General features: G+C 35.2%; 1 protein-coding gene across 2 annotated transcripts in view; it reads left to right on the top strand.

Moving 5' to 3' along the window:
• LOC114339635 (DNA repair protein REV1) overlaps positions 1-16,966 on the top strand; it is a 92,110-nt gene that overhangs the window by 60,730 nt on the left and 14,414 nt on the right. For both annotated transcript variants that reach the window (XM_050646943.1, XM_050646944.1), the window contains 2 exons: positions 1,830-2,339; positions 14,668-14,878. In XM_050646943.1, the coding sequence (XP_050502900.1) occupies positions 1,830-2,339; positions 14,668-14,878 (721 nt within the window). The remainder of the gene's footprint in view (positions 1-1,829; positions 2,340-14,667; positions 14,879-16,966) is intronic.

Below are 16,966 nucleotides of genomic sequence, written 5' to 3'. Positions count from 1 at the left end.
CTTATTGTTGTTTAATTAATTATATACATTTACATCTGGAAAATGTTTCTTTGTTTTTTCCATAGCACACTACTTTTCCTTAACTTCGTTTACCGGTGACATTAACAGATGTTTAAAATTTACACGTTTCTTAAGATATCTCGAGATAGAAAAAAGGTATCGGCATGCGGTTTTCGGTATTATGTTGCTAATTTGGTCTAATTTTGTAATACGGGATTAAAAATGCATACTTGTATTCAGTGCTGTTTTTGTAACAATATAAGGTTCCGGTACGCAATGGTTCCGGTACGCAATGTTCCTGGGGGTCTGGGGATTGTTCATAAGGGGGGTCCACCCCCGGGAAAACTTTTTAAATTTATCCTCAATAATGGCGTTTTAAAGCTATTTGGGAGCAAGGGAAAAATTCAGGTATTTGTCTATAATTTTGTTGATTTTTTTATTTTTTGTCCCAAGAGGTGCCGGTACGGCGTACCGGCGCGTACCGTCACAAAAACAGCACTGCTTGTATTTAATATTCTCCAAAGAAAACTAGATTTCCGAAAATAATTAAATACCGCCTACTAGCGGGCATATTACTTATTAGGCTATTTCGAAAATAAGACTCTTACATTGACGAAAAAGAGCTGTTTTCAACAAGACCAAATCAGCAAAATTCTATTTAGCAGAACCGGACTTACAGCCATTTTTTCATAAGAAGGTTAGTTGTCCCCTCTTATTTGCAAAGGTAGACTTAAACTTGTGAAATCAAATATGTGCAGAATTTTATGAAGAATACGATGATTGGATTTCCAGTGCCCTTTCATTGGGTAAATTTTGTAAAATTTTGATTTTTTAATTTTTGGTATTCAATTACGCCCTCTAGCGGTGGATCTACAATTATGAAAATAATTTCCAGGCTTTTCCCGAGGCAACTTTTGTTATAAATATTTTTTTCTAAAAGCTGTACTATAAACGGTTCCTGAGATGTGGCCGAGAGCGATTCTTATTGGGACACCCGGTACAGCTGTGGTAATTGAACAGTTTACACCCTTTAATATCCAATACTTTTTTTTTTATTTTTACCTCGATTAAACGCACCTTTTACGCCAGGGTGACGTTAAAATTAAAAAATCAAAATAAAATAAAACTATTTTACAAAATGTAACAAAATGGACATTATAGAAAGAATTTTTTTTTTGAATAAAATTAAGTTAAAATTACTGAGTTTGGCAATTGCTCTTGGTTTTGCACGTCATTCAAATGACTATAGGCATTTTGGAGGCGTTTAATAGCTTTTTATTTTATTTTTCAATACGCGCGAAATTTTTGACAAGCAATTTGACATTTAGTAAATCCGTACGACACTGCGATTTTATAGTATTACAATATAAAAATGAAGGTGTAAACTATTCAGTGACCGCTACTGTACCCAAAACAAATTACTAAATATCGGCAAGAAAATACTAGAATTTACTACCTAGATGAAACTTGGTATGATACCCACAATATAGTAAAGAAAAGATGGACTGATGGTTCAAACTTGTGCATATAAAAAATGCCTGCAAATACAGGATCGCGGCTAATGATTGTATATTGCAGAGGAAGAGAGGGATGATACCAAAAAAACCAGCCGCCGCACTATAGCTTAAAGCAGAACAACCAAAACCTACAAATCTACTTCTACTATATAAAATACACTATAAACAGATGTGTATTAATTTTTGTTTGGCGAAAGATGTATAAAAAATTTGAAAAAAGATTTGACAAATAATATTGTTTATTCCCGTTAAAAAATTTTATCGGTTGATGCGGCTATTTTGTTAAAATAAAAAAAATACTTTTAATTTCAGGAAACAGCCAAGTTCCTTGGCCACGGAATCTGTGACAGTCTGACTAAGAGTACCACCTCAAATTCACTTTTAAACAACCCACAGATAATTTTTAAGGAAGCCAAAATCTTGTACGAAAAGCTAGGAGCTGATTTTGCTGATTTAAGAGGTGTAGGACTTCAGCTAACAAAATTAGAAAAGAACGCCCCAATTAATAAAGCCCTGACTAACTTTTTAAAGCAGCACAACCAAAATAAAGTAACGGAAAAAGCTACGACTGCTAACAAAGATGTAAAACAGGGTACGGTGTTACTCTTAGAGCAGAAAGAGAAAACCCCAAAGATTGTTTCGGCTACTACTGTGAAGCAGAAAGAAACTCAAAACTCATCTATAAGTTCTAGAAGGGGTAGACCAAGAGGAAGTAAAAATAACACTACCAGAAAGTCCGTGCCGAAGTCTTCAAATGTAATGACTGTAAATCAGTATTTTGGGCACTCTAAAAGTTCCGAGAGCAAATCTAAATTAAATCAGGTAACACTTTTCTTTTTTTTATTGTTGTTGGTTTATATTTGTAGAGCTAGTGCATATACACCAAGTATTTATCATCCTTCCAAAATTGTCTCTTAACTCTCTAGTTCAGAGAAATAAGGAAAAAAATATCCTGTTGTTGACACAACCCACCCCAGGCCGACACCAAATTTTTTTAGTAGTATGGCCATCTATAATAATACCCTATATGTTTCCTGCAGCCAATTTTATGATATACATAGTTATAAACAGATGAAGATCAAAAAACGGTAAATTTTCGCTTTTTCGTGTATTACCAAAAAGTTAAGCATTTTAAACAAATTTGAGAGTAAGAATCTCATAAATCGTACAAAAAACTTCAATATGGCGTTCGCAGAATATGTCTATCCTTATTGGTTGCTTAGAAAATTGCAAAATAAATAATAAATTTTGAAAAAAAAACTAAGTTTTCAATCTAATAGCACATAAAACAACATCAAAAGATTTTACTCTACATCCTACCAGATTAAAAACAATGGGAACCTTTTCTGGTAACACCTCCGAGGCTTCTACAATTTGCAAGCCATAACGGATGCTGAGACTAAGGAAGATGAGGGAATTTTACAATTTATAATTCACGTCCCATCTGCTCAGCGTGGTAAAGTTCCAACGAGAATGGTTCCCTTCATACTTCATTCGTACTTCATACCTTCATCAGAGTAAATATGTAAATCAAAAATTAATAACCATTTTCAATTGCGTTGCAACACGAAACTACAGCCGCATCATTATTCTAGTCCAATCAGAGAATGCAGCAAGCACCTCTACCGGTTTCGAAACTTATTAGTCTCTCATCAGGAGGCACATATGCTGCTCTCTCTGACCCAACTAGGACAAACCCCGGCGTGCAGTCACGGATTGCAACGAACGAAATGGCAGGGATGCCCTAGCGGCAACTGCTAACAAAAACTAAGTTTTCAATCTAATAGTGCATAAAACAACATCCAAAGATGTTACTCTACATCCTACCAGATTGAATACAATGGGAACCTTCTCTGGTAACACCTCCGAGGCTTCTACAATTTGCAAGCCATAACGGATGCTGAGACTAAGGAAGATGAGGGAATTTTACAATTTATAATTCACGTCCCATCTGCTCAGCGCTGTAAAGTTCCAACGAGAATGGTTCCTTTCGTACTCCAATCAGAGTAAATATGTAAATCAAAAGAATAACCATTTTCAATTGCGTTGCAACACGAAACTACAGCCGCATCATTATTTTAGTCCAATCAGAGAGTGCAGCAAGTACCTCTACCGGTTTCGAAACGTATTAGTCTCTCATCAGGAGGCACATAGCATAGCACATTCCTTAGTCTCAGCATCCGTTATGGTTTGCAAATTGTAGAAGCCTCGGAGGTGTTACCAGAGAAGGTTCCCATTGTTTTGAATCTGCTAGGATGTAGAGTAACATCTTTTGATGTTGTTTTATGTGCTATTAGATTGCAAACTTAGTTTTTGTTAACAGTTGCCGCTAGGGCATCCCTGCCATTTTGTTCGTTGCAATCCGTGACTGCACGCCAGGAGTTGTCCTAGTTGGGTCAGAGAGAGCAGCATATGTGCCTCCTGATGAGAGACTAATAAGTTTCGAAACCGGTAGAGGTGCTTGCTGCACTCTCTGATTGGACTAGAATAATGATGCGACTGTAGTTTCGTGTTGCAACGCAATTGAAAATGGTTATTCATTTTTGAAATAAATTTTGAGTTTTTATAAATATTCATAACTTATGTAAAAAATAACTTAGAACCTTCTTATTACACGGAATGCTGATACTTCTTGTGCTTAAATTATACCCTAAATTTCAGAGCAATTGGTCAAATATTTTAAAAGTTATTTAATTTGTTAATCCCAAATTATTTTTTTTGCAACACTATAAGTCAGAAAATGATGAAGTTACAGTAATACTTTGGATAGTTTATAAAAGAAGAAGATTTCCACTATTAACTTAATTTAAAAAAAATGACAAAAAATAATTCTAAATATTGCAAAATTATTTTGCAAGAACATGTGAATTAAAAAAGGGGGCTAGCTTCGTCCCTAATTGTCCTAGTGTGGTATTATAATATCACCCTGTACAAAAGATGTGTTATTCAAAGAAAAACATATATCATTCATCGTTCGCCCTTGACCAAGGCCGAGCGTGAGGTTGCGAGAGTTCATCATGTATATAAGTGAACACCCGATGATACGGGTCATCGTTATCGTTATAATTATTTATAGTAGTTATAGTAATTGAGCAATGTGACGGTAGGTCGGTACTGTGATATGTAAACCCATTGTTATGGTTAATCGTAGACGGAGTTAAAAGTAAATAATATAATGTATTTGAACTAAGAGAGTTTTAATTAATTACGGCCTAGAAGGCAGTAACATCACACTATTTAATACATGGCTGATCCTGCAGACTAGAGGAGGTCTTCTGAAAGGAGCAGGGATGGCGGCACCAGCGTGGAAACGGAGACGGCGAAGATGGACCAGGACGAAGATGCAGAGAACCCAGGGAACAAAGACAAAGTGATAAAATGTAAGTAAGAATGTCTATCTTTATTAAAAATGCTTCCCTCGTTTTTATATTATTATTGAACATTGAATATTTATCTTTGCTGATTTTTGAATAATTTATGAAGTATCGATTTTTTTTATATATGAATTTTGAAACATGAAGTGATTTTTTGAATTGAATATTTTTATCGAAGTTTATTATATATGCTATTCTTGAATTTTTATTGAATTTTGAATCTTTATTGAATTTATTTGAAAAATCTCTATCCGATTTCGATTTTTAGTACGGTTATTTTTGAATATTTTATGGAATATCGAATTTTTTTCAAAAATTTCTATCGAATTTTGAGATATGAACTGATTTTGAATATTTTTATCTAACTTTTGCATATGCTATTATTAAATTTTTATTGAATTTTTGTCGAATATGTATACCATTATTGAATTCTTATTAGCCAGTTGTTTTATTATTGATATTTATTGAGTATATTTAGTACATTTTCATCGATTTTGTGTTAAATTTTGTATGATATGAACCTGAATTAATAATTTTTGTGTGATAAATGATATATAAATGATTTTTTTTAATGAATAATGATTAGTGATGACATACGTTGATAAACATTGCTATAAGCAAGAGATTTATTTTTAACGAACCGACCTGATGCGTCGAGATAAGGAATTTGGAGAAGAACTATATAGATAAGAAGAAGAACTAACAATAGTATTAGCTAAATATTATGAGACAACTTGAGACAATAAGAAACCCACTGCTCTTGTCAAATTGGGAAGGTACTAAGTGATTTATAGAAGCTTGAAAACTTATTAGAGACCCACTCTGTGTTTTGAGAGTACCTATTTTATTCATGATTATTCGTGAATAAACAACGGCCTCAAAGCAAGGGATTGAGGTTGTGATATTTTTAGAAGAATTTGAACCGCATAAAATACCTATTTCGTGTTTTGTGCCTACCTATTTCGTGCGTACAGATCAGGGCGAAAATTCGGGTTAATATTGGCGGAGAACTAAGACATCCGAGTGAAACCTCTTTTATTAAGGTAAAACGAAGGTATCGGAGCTAGTATATGAAGTGATGATTATGATGTTATATGAAATGATATATGAGATAAATGATATATGATTGTTATATGAAAGATGTATATGAAGATGAATTATGTACACTGTAGAAGTGTTATTATGTGGAGAAAAATGAAGAAATATATAGTTGTAGTACCAGACAAGAAGAAGAATAGAAAAAAAAAGAGAATTTTTAGTAAAATATGTGGGAAAAATGAAAGAAGACACATAAAAATTGCAAGAAAAGAAGCAAAATTAAGAAGATACTAAGCAAATAAGTAGCTAATCATTGAAATATGTCTAAGAATTAAAGCTGTAAATTTTTTTTCTCTAAAGTAATTTTAATTATAAATAACTTATTTTTAAATGTAGATAACGAATTCAGGTTAAATTTTCGTGGAAAATGGAAGTGTTTGAATTAAGGATAGACAATATCTTACAATAGTGTTAGTAGATAGTAAGCAAAGGGACACAAAAAGTGAAGTTTTTAGAGAGATTAAATATTTATTATAGGTACAAGAGAGTTATTAGAAGTTTTTTAGAGACATATTAGAAGTTTTTAGAGAGATTACATTTTTATTATAGGTACAATATTTTAAAGTTAGTAAGGCGTATATAAATAAATCAAAATAAGACTGAAATAATAAGATGAAATAGTAAAGTAACGTTAAATTCTTTTTTTTTATATACTATTTAATAGAGGTTTAGGTAATATTTAGCTTAGCTTAGGAAGTATTAAATTCGAGATTTTATTACAATTAGATTAATTACGGCTTATAGGCACTAAAAGACTGTTTAAAAGTAAGGATCAATTTCATTCACTGTGGACACTGTTTTAATGAAGTGAATTAGTGAACGAAAAAAAAAAGGACGAAAAGACACGACGTGAAAGTACGTGAACTAGTAATAGGTTATAAAATACCAGTTTAGTATAGGGAAAATATGAACTTTTGTGTAAAATAGGAAAAAGAATATACATGTTTAGGGAAAATTGATTGATCTGAAATGTACCATGTTACAGTTAGTTAGCATAGTTAGAAAATTTAATTTTTCAAAATAGTATTAGGTAACCATAAACATTTTTGTAAAAGGGAAAGAGGAGCATCACATTTTAAAAATATGTAATTTTAACAAAACGGGGAGGTGTGGTATTATAATATCACCCTGTACAAAAGATGTGTTATTCAAAGAAAAACATATATCATTCATCGTTCGCCCTTGACCAAGGCCGAGCGTGAGGTTGCGAGAGTTCATCATGTATATAAGTGAACACCCGATGATACGGGTCATCGTTATCGTTATAATTATTTATAGTAGTTATAGTAATTGAGCAATGTGACGGTAGGTCGGTACTGTGATATGTAAACCCATTGTTATGGTTAATCGTAGACGGAGTTAAAAGTAAATAATATAATGTATTTGAACTAAGAGAGTTTTAATTAATTACGGCCTAGAAGGCAGTAACATCACACTATTTAATACACTAGTACAATTGTTTTTTTTTCTAAATGTGTATAAAAATTTAGTCTTTCTAAATATGAAAAATATTTTTTCTACGTGTAACGGTTAAAAAATTATTATATTATTATATAACTGTTTATAAGTAAGCAAAAAATCGAAATGTTTTTGCAAAATAATTTTACTGTTTAAAATTACTTTTTGTCATTTATTATTTAATTATTTAATTAAGTTAATAGTATAAATGTTCTTCTTTCATACTCTCCGAAGTATTACTGCTACCTCATAATTTTCTGACTTATAGTGTTGCAAAAAAATAAATTTGGGATAAATAAATTAAATAACTTTTAAAATATTTGACCAATTGCTTTGAAATTAAAAATATACTTTAAGCACAAGAAGTCTCAGCATTCCGTGTAATAAGAAGGTTCTAACTTAATTTTTACATAAGTTATGAACATCTATAAAATCTCAAAATTTATGACTTATTTTGCAATTTTCTAAGCAACAAATACGGATAGACATATTCAACGAACGCCATATTGAAGGTTTTTATATGATTTATGAGTTTCTTATTCTCAAATTTGTTTAGAATGCTTCACTTTAGAAAATTTACCGTTTTTTGATCTTCATTTGTTTATAACTATGTATATCATCAAAATCGGCTACAGGAAACATATCGATTATTAATATAGATATCCCATGTCCATACTACTCAAAAAAATTTGTTTTTGACCTGGAGGGGAATGTGTCACGAGAAAAATCTTATTTGTCTGGACTACTCGCATCAGCTGTGTCACTGTCATCAGGATTGCTCTATTGTCCGGTGCCTGTAACATTCCATTTTGTAAATTGGTTACTTTTTCATATGCTTCATCTTACCATTATTCAATATTTTCTCCAATATTTCAATGGTATGGTACGGTATATTGGGGCAGGGTCCACTTGTGAGCCTTTCAGACTTAGACCTCCTAAGGCGACTCCATTGTATCACCCCTATCTTACGGACCAGGACCATCTGAGCCCCGTCTTGCCAGGGCGTCAGCCCGTTCGTTGCCATACCTATGTGTCCCGGTACCCATACCAACCTAACCCTGTTGGTCAGAGCAACATCATCCAGTGCTCTCTTGAACGCAAGAACCAGCTTAGAGCTGATCTTTGGCGCTTCTAAAGCCCTTAGCGCTGCCTGGCTCTCAGAGCAGATAGAGATGGTCCTGTCTGAGCAAGCCCTGTCTGTAATCTCTTGAGCACATACCAGGATCGCAAAGATCTCAGCCTGAAAAACTGATGCATGAGAGCCGAGAGCCTGGCTAGACTCAAATCCGACTCCACTACCATACACTCCAGCACCTGCCCGCTCGTCCATTCTGGACCCATCTGTGAACCAAGTGAGCCCATTCCGACAGATTAGTGTGGGTTCTCGTTCTATCCACTCATACCGGTCAGGAAATTGAAACAAGAAGGAGGATAAGAACTCAAATTGAGGGGCCATGCTGTCCTGTACCATAGAAAGCACAGAACAACACTCTGTAGCCTGTCTCCAAATGTCACAATGACCCATCCGCCCCCTTCATTCCCAACCAGTATATAGGGCATTTGAGACGATAGGCTGCCATCATGGCTTCGTGCTGTACAATGAGATGTCGAGGAGGTAAATCCAGCAGAACCTCAAGAGCTGCTGTGGGAGTGGTCCTCATGGCTCCTGAGATGCCAACGCATGCCAACCGCTGTAGGTGCGCCAACTGGACCTCGACTGAAGACAATCTAGCCCAGGAAAACAACACGATGGCCGCATACGTCATTATAGGCTTTATCATGGATTGGTGTATCCAATGTAGAATTTTCGGCTGCAGACCCATTTGGCTCTGAAATCTCTTCTGCAACGCCCAGTAACCTGCAGCGGCCTTCTTCAACTTGGCGTCCAGATGTTCCTTCCATGTCAGTTTAGAATCCAGGATCATGTAACAAAAAAGAAAATTTCTGTTGGAGTGAAAGTAAAGGAATGATAAACTCCTAACAGAAGTAAGAAAAAGAAAGAAACTAATGTGTAACTAAATGGGAACAAAAATGAAAATAAAAAGAAAAAGCTGAAGTAGAAAGTGGGATAAACCCAATGTAACAAACTACTACTTTTGCAGTAGTATTAGTAGAGAAAGATGCAAAGATGAAGAAATATATGGACTGATAAAATTAGAAATAGATAGATGTAAATTGAATGACTATCTAGATATGCAAGAGAACGACAACTGCGGGTTGCTAAGATGGAATTGACCAATCTCCCAGGTATCTTACACTGCTGTCAAATATTAAATATATTAAATCAGTAAATGTGAACATAAAGGAATAATAAGAATAAATGATGTACAGAATAAGTAAATATTTATTAAATATAACTACTACATGTTTGACAATCTCTGAGTTAAACCAAATTGAATTATTAAGTGACTCTAACATGGCAAGAGTTATAGTTGAATAAGTTATATCCAAATAACAACAATAATGTTATCTGTTACAAAACTTAAGTACCTCTTACGTATATACGAGTATAGGGTACAACTCACATGAGACTACCTGTACCAAATGGTTATAGTACGCTTGCTACGTACAACTAAATTAAATACCGACAAATATAAATGATAATATAAATGAGCAGGCACAAGCCTTACTAAGGAAAATACAAGAAAATGAGTTAAGCAAAATTAATGAATGAAAGTTAAAGAAATGAAGTTAAGATAAATACCTATACAAACGACTTGAATTGACCGAACAAATGAAGAAAAGCTAATGAGCAACAAAATATCTGGGAAACAAGCAATTAAAATTACAAACTAATTTACACAAATAACCGAAACCAATTAAAGCAATAATAAAGTACAAAACCCTAATTTTCTGGGTTTATTCCTTGTGCACAAGTAATTTACCGTAGATCATAAATAAGTTTGGGAACCTAATACATTAATATACAAATATGTTATATAAAAAAACAAAGGTAAGCTAAATCTGAAAAAAAAATTAATAACAGTACATCAACCAAAATGTCTGTGATATAACACGCCATATTTACTCAATGTCCTTACTAACTAACTGTTCCCAAAACGACACATTCCTTGGCCTACTCCCAAAAGGTTCGCTACTGCGTCCCAGAAAATGAACACCAGAGGAGGTGCCGAACCATGTTTCCTGTAGGTACAGGTGTAGAAGAAATCAGGAGCTGAAAAGCTCAATAGCTTGTTCCCAAATGACTTGACTGTGTCTGTGGCTGGAATCGGCTCCTTCCAGGTGGTTGAAGGATCTACATGGTAGGTTTTAATATTTCTCCCAAATGGCGGAATCTCCCTTATTAGTTATTGTTTTTCTTCAAGAATACGCTGGATGGATTTAGCAAACCCACGGGACACCATTTCCACTTCCAATAGAACTGTATTTCCCAATAAATGACTTAAAAAAATGAGACCTTCCGCCATTATGGAACCAGAGGTCCGTCGACCTACTTCCAGCGCACTTCACAGTCAAGTAAAGTCCGACCGCCTTGTCAAATTTTCAGAACATGAACCAAACGTCAAGGATAAAATAGTAGTTATAATTGGGAATTATGAGCAAATTAGAGAAATTTAATTAAGAGATCAAAGGAGAATAAATATAAAAATACACACACCGGCAAAATTAGCCGAACACGTTAAAAATGGGACATGTTTGATGTCTCGTATTTCATAAACCAGTGGTCCGATTTAAGTGATTCTTTTAGTATGTTATAGCCTTATTACTTAAGAATATCGTTGTAATAATATTGTTGCTAGACAGTTAAATACCATTTTATACCGGGTGTACCAATCATACTGTGTTTTTTTCTTAAAGTTTGGAACACCCTGTGGAATATTCTAGCATATGTAAAATATTAGAATTAATACTCGATTGTAGACTTAGGCTTTCTTAAAATTTTCCTTTTCGATTCATTTACTTATGTGAGATAATAAAAAAGTTATGTGCGTTAACAGCTATCCATGTTTTTCATCAATAATCCTCATAGTAGGGGAGGAAAGTATACTAAATTTGCAGTTACTCGAGCGTTATGGGGACCTATTGGATTGTGAAGAGTATGTGCTAAAATCAGAAAAAGGTTAGGTTAAGTTTTCCATAAAGTGGGGGACTTTTCATTTTTTAATTTAATTTTCCATTTGAAATAATCATTTTTCTCCGATTATAGCGCTATCTATCCATAATTCGAAAAAATATGTCGAATAAAAGTTGCTTATTTTTACGTAAAGGATCCAAATCTGCAATAAAAATTGGGGGGTTCCTATTTAAGATTTGAAATTAAATCCCCACCCCACCTCCGTAAGGGGTCGTGACACCCCACGGAGAGGGGTGGGGGGTAAATTAAAAATTATAAATACGAACCCTGCGATATTTTGCGAAATGAACATCAGATCGTAAAACTGCAAAATGCACCTATTCAATATTTTTCAAATATCTACCGAATGGCACCAAACACGACCTCCACGGAGGTGGGGTGGGGGGTTACATTAAAATATTAAATAGGAACCCCCAATTTTTATTGCAGATTTGGATCCTTGACGTAAAAATAGGCAACTTTTATTCGCAACATTTTTTCCTATTATGGATAAATGGCGCTATAATCGGAAAAAACCGTTGGTGGAAATGGAAAATTAAATTTAAAAATGGAGAGTCCCACACTTTATGGAAAACTTAACTTAACTTTTTTTGGTTGTACCACCCATTCTTTACAATCCACTCCAGGTCCCAAGAACGCTCGAGTAATTGCAAATTTAGCATACTTTTCTCCCCTACTATGAGGATTTATTGATAAAAAACATGGCTAGTTGTTAAAGCACATAACTTTTTTATTTTCCAACATAAGCAAATGAATCAAAAAAGAAAATGTTAAGAAAGCATAATTCTACAATCGAGTTTTAATTTTAATATTTTATATTTGCTGGAATATTCCACAGGGCGTTCCGAACTTTAAGAAAAAAACACAGTATGCTTGTTACACCCGGTATAAAATGACATTTACCTGTCTAGCAACAATATTATTACACCGATATTCTTAAATAATAAGGCTATAACATACTAAAAGAATGACTCAAATCGGACCACTGGTTTATGAAGTACGAGACATCAAACATGTCCCATTTTTAACGTGTTCGGCTAATTTTGCCGGTGTGTGTAATTAAAAAGTTCAACGAAACGTGTCAAACCGTTACAATCACTCCTAGGTACTTAACGGACTTGGAAATCGATCGTGCTTTGCCATAGGAGCTAAGTTCTCTAGTAAATCCGATGACTCTTCTTGGAGTAAACGGAACCATAGCAGTCTTCTCAGGATTAACCTCGAGTGACTGCCCCCGGCACCATTCCTCAACGAGCCCGAGAGCCACTTGAGCGACCTCGTGCACTGTCAAGAGAGTCCTTAGGGCCTCCTCGTCAGTTGAAGATAGGCGTCCACTAGGCATACGGTCCTGACCTACCCCCGGAGTTGGATCTTTGGAGAGAGCATGATGGAGCCTAGCTGCAGCGGGCATGTGTTCCACGCTGTCACAGTAGGCTCTCTAAGAGCTGCTCTTTGACCTCTTGATCAGAGACTTGTATTCCCTCTGTCTGAGCCTCCTTAAGACTGGGACTCCTTGGAGTCCCAGTGAGCAGGCTTACCAGTCTTCGCCCTATTGAAGAGAGCCCGAGTGAGTTTACGTTGTCTCTCTAGCCGAGCTGTGGAATAGCGGAACCAGCCGTCTTCTGTCGAAGGGGACAGCTAGCTCTATATGCCGAGGTTAGGGCTCCGAATAAGTGATCCAAAGAGATCTCTATCTCCTCAGCTCCGCCTCGACATGGGGGAGACCCACGAGATTACGGCTGAGTTCCTCTCGAAAGAGTTTCCAGTCTGTAGCTCTTGGATTCCTATATGAAATATTCTAGAGCTTGAGCCTCCAGCTTAATGAGAATGTGTCTGTGATCTGACAATGAGACTTCCTCGGGCACGATCAACTCCGAGACCAGTCACACTAACGCTCTAGACTCTAGAGCATAAAGTGAGGTCGATAACCTGTCTTCTTCTAGACGTCATAAACGTAGGTACCGAGCTACGATTTAGAATTTCAAGTCGGTTCCCGAGAGACACTGCAGCAGAGCCGCACCCCGGGGATTGATATATGTACTCCCCCACACTATATGGTGGGAGTTGAAATCGCACCCCACTAGGAGCGTAATTCGCAGGTCCTCACAGTATCTGACCAACTCCATCAGTTCCAGTGTTGGAGGGGGTTCTGGTGAATATTTCAATCACTTCCTCGGTGTTTTGGAATTTGGTGTTCTGCCAATTGCTTGTTTATGTAGTTCTTTACAGAAGTCTATCTGTCAAAAATCATTGATTTCACATAAAAATCTTATACAGATATTTGAAGGTTCTAAAACGTAAATGAGGAAAAATTCGTGAAGACGTACAGCTGATTTTGCTTTGTTTTTTAACAATCTTAAAAATTAAGAAAAATATATTTTTTGCCTATAAACAGGTCGACCATAAGTTATTTAATTTGTTTCTCCTGAGAGCGATTTTAAGCAACTGTACTTGCCCAAACAGTCACTCTAGACTTTGTATTTTGTAGTCACTATTTTGTATATCGCAATCGATTCGTTGAGGTTTCATTTTAAGGCATGTTAAAAAAACTTCAACATTTAATTAAATTTGTTATTAAAAACAGTTTGAAAAGGGGCTGACTTTTTAGCTTATAAACATTTAAAACACTTTTAACATTGTTAATGTCGCACACTTGTAACTAGGCTCAATGAAAAGCTAGTAAAAACACACTTTCCAAAAAAACCTATGACACAACAACAATAAACAAACCGAGATATTGCAGTGGACAGTTCTCCTCTCCACCTTTCCGTGGCGTTATTTTACGAATACCATCACTTCATTATAACTTTTATAACTTTTTTACTCCTTCATTCCATATGCCCACTACAAGTTGGATCATAACATTTATTTTCGTTTGCTTTCTAGTTTTTTCACTCCGTTTCTTACACCCTCTCAGTTTCCTCTATATGTATTAATTATTTATAGTGGCTTTTAAATTAAAGTAATTTTAGGAATAAAATCACTGTTTTTGGTGCTACACAATGAAAATGCTGATTATCAACTGGTATTATGCGTTGCTTGGCCAACTAATAACATTGGTTGAGTTAAATTATTCAACTTTCATTGCATTACTAATACTTCGTACGTTATTTTTGTGTTACAGAATCCACACAATATAGATATGCAAGTTTTTAATCAACTTCCAGAAAATCTAAAACAAGAGATTATTAGAGAATATCATCTCGAGGATCAAGTGACGCTTTCACAAGAAAATTCAGTTCCGAATTGTCAGAAAAACACTCCAATTCAAGATACCAAGCCGGAGACACCAGAGAGAAAGATAAAAAGTTCATCTCAAGAGTCTGTTTCACAAGGTAAACTCTCATAACATTGTATTCATCAATTAGCCTATATTTGCCCACAACTTAACGTAGGCTTCCCGTAAAATGTTATTATTTCTATCTTGAGCTTCTTGCATACAATTTGTGATGAGATTACGCTGAGAGCTTTGTGATGAGAGTACTCTTTATATCATCCGTCCATCTAGTCGGTGGTCCTCATCTGCTTCGATGTACCTCCTGTATTGGTCGCCATTCAAGAATATTTCTGGTTTATCTATCATCCGTCAATCTGGCAACATGTCCGGACCAAGCCCATTTAGCCATGGCTATTCTTTCAACTGTATCCGTGACTCCTGTTCTTATTGTGTAACTTTTACACAACTGTTAGATAATTGTGTTACACTCCTGTGTAACACTTATTTTATTTATTGTTCCTTTTATCAGACTTAGTGTTTCTGCACCATTATATAAGAACCGGTTAAACACATTAGTTAAAAACCTTTCTTTGTAAACCAACTGGAATATTAGAAATAAAATAAAAATTCCATTTTTATTCAGTTGCAATGCAAAGGCAAAACAATCTTATTTTTCAATTAGAATACGGAGCGCAGTCCAGCCCTCTGAATCGACGATTTTCGACTCTTGTTGGAGTCTCATTGGAGAGAACGTAGGCCTGCTACTCCATACTCCAATTGACCAACGCCGAGAGTTTATCCCCCACACCGCAACTGACGTGAATGGACTAGGTGACTAGCGTCATCTGGCAATTGAAAGATGAAGAAGTTTTCAATCCTAATAGCAATATTAATAATATTTAAAAATATTAAAATATTACTAAAAGATTTTTAAATTTAAAACTTATTGGTCCATTTTCTTGGTAACACCTCCAAGGCTTCTAAAATTTGCAAGCCAGATGGATGTTGAAGCGAAGAAGACAAGAGGGAATTCAAAAACTTACAATTCACGACCCCGTCTGTTCAGCTGGTAAATTCCAACAGAAAATGGACCTAGTTACTCAAAGAAGTAACGACCAATATAAAAATAAAATAAAAATTCCATTTTTATTCAGTTGCAATGCGAAGGCAAAACAATCTTATTTTTCAATTAGAATACGGAGCGCAGTCCAGCCCTCTGAATCGACGATTTTCGACTCTTGTTGGAGTCTCATTGGAGAGAACGTAGGCCTGCTACTCCATACTCCAATTGACCAACGCCGAGAGTTTATCCCCCACACCGCAACTGACGTGAATGGACTAGGTGACTAGCGTCATCTGGCAATTGAAAGATGAAGAAGTTTTCAATCCTAATAGCAATATTAATAATATTTAAAAATATTAAAATATTACTAAAAGATTTTTAAATTTAAAACTTATTGGTCCATTTTCTTGGTAACACCTCCAAGGCTTCTAAAATTTGCAAGCCAGATGGATGTTGAAGCGAAGAAGACAAGAGGGAATTCAAAAACTTACAATTCACGACCCCGTCTGTTCAGCTGGTAAATTCCAACAGAAAATGGACCTAGTTACTCAAAGAAGTAACGACCAATATAAAAATAAAATAAAAATTCCATTTTTATTCAGTTGCAATGCGAAGGCAAAACAATCTTATTTTTCAATTAGAATACGGAGCGCAGTCCAGCCCTCTGAATCGACGATTTTCGACTCTTGTTGGAGTCTCATCGGAGAGAACGTAGGCCTGCTACTCCATACTCCAATTGACCAACACCGAGAGTTTATCCCCCACACCGCAACTGACGTGAATGGACTAGGTGACTAGCGTCATCAGGCAATTGAAAGATGAAGTAGTTTTCAATCCTAATAGCAATATTAATTTTTTTTTATTACATATTTTTATTTACAATCTGCTTCATCGAAGCTATAAGCAAATAGTTTGATTGTTAAATACATGAGGGAGAAGCTGCCCTGTGGCAACCCTCCTATTATAATTTTTACATTTGATCACAATATGTATATTTAATTTATTAAATCTGTTGGCCATAGTTTCTTCAGTCGTCTTGCGAATTCGGGAGGAGTGTTCAGCAGTCTTGCTTCATCATTTGGATGACTTCTCAGTCCATCAAGGTAGCTCTTTGTGATCCTTGGAATTTCTTCCTCTACCAAG

Source organism: Diabrotica virgifera, chromosome 3 (genome assembly GCF_917563875.1).
Source record: "Diabrotica virgifera virgifera chromosome 3, PGI_DIABVI_V3a".
NCBI lineage: Eukaryota > Metazoa > Arthropoda > Insecta > Coleoptera > Chrysomelidae > Diabrotica > Diabrotica virgifera.
The sequence above is the reverse complement of the archived record's forward strand: the minus strand, read 5'-3'. Positions and strand labels throughout refer to the sequence as shown.